At 52.0% G+C, this 3,837-nt stretch overlaps 1 protein-coding gene across 1 annotated transcript in view; it reads right to left on the bottom strand.

Annotated features, from left to right (window-relative positions):
- Positions 1-3,720, bottom strand: part of vap (vascular associated protein) — a 36,268-nt gene extending 32,548 nt beyond the window's left edge. Inside the window, exon 1 of the mRNA XM_078240321.1 lies at positions 200-3,720. Within this exon, the coding sequence (XP_078096447.1) occupies positions 200-3,410 (3,211 nt within the window). The 5' untranslated portion in view covers positions 3,411-3,720. The remainder of the gene's footprint in view (positions 1-199) is intronic.
- Positions 3,721-3,837: the final 117 nt, after the last annotated feature.

A 3,837-nucleotide genomic window follows, 5' to 3' on the forward strand; every position in this document is an offset into this window, starting at 1 on the left:
AACCTGTTGGACTTTAAGCTGGTGTTGTTAAACCTCCCATCCAGCTCCAGGGGACGAGTTGTTCTGACTGTGTCTACAGTTGCCCCATGAACACATTGTTGGTGTTGCCCAACACAATAAGCAGAGAAACTCTGGCCTCAGGTCAAAGGTCAGTTCTGACCATTCAAGCTTGCGATTGGTCGGTTGTCACCAAACTCACCTTTAATCATTGGCAGTTTATTTCCCACGATGAAAATGTGTTTATGTTTCTCTGTTGGAGTGAACGATGGGACTGAGTTCATCACTTCCCAACGTGTGCCTGAGGTAGGTTGATGCACTGTGATTTGCACAGCTTTCCCCGACGGCGTTGGGTTAACAAGCGAATGCAGTTGCTGGGACGTTGGCAGCAGTGACGTCAGTATTCCCATTGCTGGGGTGGGCGAGCCTAGAGAGGTGTCATCCCTGCCCGGTGTCCAGCTGTTGTCTCTGCCAGGTGTTGGGGTGATGGGAATGCTGGGAGTTATCACTGACTTGACTATCATTGCAACTGTTGGAAGTGATCTGGTTCCTTCAGGAGAAACTGAGGACGCCAAGGTTGGGACAACCCCATGACTGGTTGGCGATGTCCCTAAATCAGACTGACCCCAAGTCCAAAAGCCCTCAGAGGTGGCGGTGTGAGCAGCAACAGGTGTTGACAATATTTCCCTTTGCCACTGTTTGTTTCCTCCAGGCTGGGTTGATTGGGATGGATTGTTGCTAAGATCCTTTGTGTCAACATGGGTAACACTAGGCCCTGGTGAACCCTCATTAGGCTGTGATCCCAACTGGTTCAACTGGAGTGTCGACGACAAGGGAGGCCCCTCACTGGTTACAACCTTTCCTTCCTCTTCAACAGAAGGAAAAGCTGGAGGAGGAGGAACTGTAAACTTCAAATGAGCAGTGGTTGGCCAGGCTGGTTCCCCGCTATCTGAAACAGAGGTTTCAGGGGAGCTCCCAAGTGTTTGTGAACTCCTGCTGCCAGTCTGGTCAGTAAATGGTTGAGATGCTGTCTCAAAGGTGGATACAGATGGCAGAAGCTGTGCCAGGTTTGTCACTGAAACAACAGGGTGGGTCAGCATGGGGAGTGAAGGTGGTGTTGGGGGCCTGGTATCAGGCTGAGTTAGATCCAAGGATCCTGGAGTAAAGGATGAAGTTCCTGAGGCAACGAGTGGTCTGCTCACCTCCTGGAAAGTTTGGTTCATTACTGGAGCTGAGGTCTTTCTAAACCTCTCGCCTGCAGATGTGGGTGACTCAATTGTCCTTCCTGAAGATGACACTGGATTGTTAGATCTGGGCATTGTGGTTTTACTTGAGGTTGGAGCAATGGTTCCTCTGGACCTGGTCAATGGTGGAGACCCTGCCAACCCTGTTGAAGATCTCTCTGGCAACCATGTGAATGGCAGGGTGGTTGGAAAGATCTCTTTAGGTGGAGATGCACTGTGATCAACTTCAACAGATGGTGGCCTTGCATTTACTGGTGATTGTGGTGTAATGGGCTCTGGAGCAGATGTTCTTGGGCTGAATGATGGGACTCTGTCATCAGATACAACATTACCCTCAGTTGGAGACCCACCTATATTTTTCCCTCCAGAATTTGACGGTGAACTGGTTCCTTGCTCAAACCAATCGGTTTTACCAGAAGGTTCTGTGGTAACTATCATTTCAGTAGTGCTGTCAAGGAGTGCATTCGTTCTGTTGCCATCCTTTTCAGTCCCTGAAAAGTCAAAAAGGACCGAGATTCCTGAACTGCTCTTAGCATCCGGCGTAACCTCTAACCTTTGGCTGCGAGTTGCCATCGCCTTGGTCATTCTGTCTTTGGTGATGGTGAACACTGTCACATACCCACTATCCTCCACTGGGGTGTCTCTAGTACTCACAATCTCAGAGCCTGGGCCTGTAATACCAACACTATCCACTGTCACTTGACCTGACACCATTTCATCTCCATTTCCATCAGAAATGGAAGCAAGACCCGTTCCCGGAGTGAATGAAACAGAGCTGGGGATTCTGTTGGTGAACGATACCCCTTGTGTCGTGAGGGCATTTTCATCCGTTACTGGGAACTGTGATCCAGCGCTCTGTGATCCAGCGCTCTGTGATCCAGCGCTCTGTGATCCAGCGCTCTGTGATCCAGCGCTCTGTGATCCAGCGCTCTGTGATCCAGCGCTCTGTGATGTGACGGCACCACTCAGAGAGGCAACTGTTGGAAGTATTTCAGAGAGACGTGCACTGCCACTGGGTCCGGATCCATAGCTCAGGGTTGCTGTATCTGTTTCAGCGCCATTAGTAACTTCCTGTACTGGAAGGCTTGAAGAATGGGTCATCAACTCAGGAAATTCAAACATGTTCCAGGAACTAGATATGGATTTAATCATTACTTGGCTGAGAGCTGGTGTAATGGTTCCACCAAGATCTGACGGAATGTCTTTGAAATCTAATGTCCAGTGAGTGGCTTCTGGCTGATTCACTGTCCCCGCCGCTGAACCCATCCTGAAGCTGTCTACAAGATCCTGCGTGTTTACATTTTGAACGGAGAGTGATTCTGAGGTTGGAATGTCAGTGATCTGAGAGAAGGAAAGCATGTGTTGGTCTGACTCACTTTCCTGTTTCCTGTCTTGTTCTGACTGAGGTGTGATAAGTTGACTGGAGCTGGCAGGGACACCCGGAAGGGCGTTATGGTCCCGGCTCTCAGTCCGTGCTGTCGCACTTGCTGTGCTGGATCTTTCCACCCTGTTCACAGAGCCACCCCCTGGGGACATGTCCACCACTCCCTCCTCGGTAGGAATGCTTAAATCAGCTGAAAGGTCACGGGCTGGGGTCAATGTGAAGGGAACCTCCACGTCACCCCACGATTGGGGCCTTGTCACTAACTCAATCTCATGGTCTGCCGAATGAGTGATGCCATGTGTGTCCGAGTGGCCCTGCCGGCTACTCCTGCACTCATCCTGGGAAAGCTCATCTCCCGGAATGTCTGAGGAGATTTTAAACGCCACTGTTAGGGATGGTGGTGTTGACTGGGTAATTGATGTTTGGTCAGTCTTTGGTGAAATGCTGCTTACAACATCTCCTGAGATCTGTAGCAGGGATTGCAGTTCTCCCGGTGAAGTGCTGAGCAGGTGGGTATTGGCATCACTTCTGGTGTCCACATAATCTTCACCATTATTCGTCTGAGTGGGTTCCACAGACCATGTGCTGGGCAGCTCCTGCCCTGAACTGGAATTCTGCTGTGAGCCAGGGAACATGCTCCAGGCACTTTCTGACGACCCCAGCGTAGGCTGCCTGCTTGGTCCGCTTTCACTTTGGCTCATCACATCCCCCTGGCCTTTGTCTGGAACAGCTGAAGACGGAGCTAATGCATCCTTCAGACTTAATAACCGTGCATTATCAATCATAGTTGCATTCTCAGGTAAGAGAAGAGAGGAAGGAAAGCTGGGGCTAAGAGAGAGGGTTGAGCTGAGGTTTGGTTTGGAATTGAGGATGAGAGTGGAGACAGAGTTTGTTCCGGAAGGGGTGGGGGAGCTCGGGTCAGCAGGGGAGGGTGTGGGGAGGGGGTGGAAGAGGTTGGGCCAGAGGGGGAGAGGGAGGTCGGGCCAGAGGGGGAGAGGGAGGTCGGGCCGGAGGAGGAGGAGGAGGGGAAGGATGGACCAGAGGGGGAGAGGATGCGGGAAGTTGGGCCAGAGGGGGAGGGGGAGGTCAAGCCAGAAGGGGAGGGGGATGTCAGGCCGGAGGGAATGGGGGAGATCGAGCCGGGGGGGATGGGGGAGGTCGAGCCGGAGGAGGAGGTTGAGGGGGAGGGGGAGGTCAAGTTGCAGGGGGAGG

Source organism: Mustelus asterias, chromosome 23, assembly GCF_964213995.1.
Source record: "Mustelus asterias chromosome 23, sMusAst1.hap1.1, whole genome shotgun sequence".
NCBI classification, from domain to species: Eukaryota; Metazoa; Chordata; class Chondrichthyes; order Carcharhiniformes; family Triakidae; genus Mustelus; species Mustelus asterias.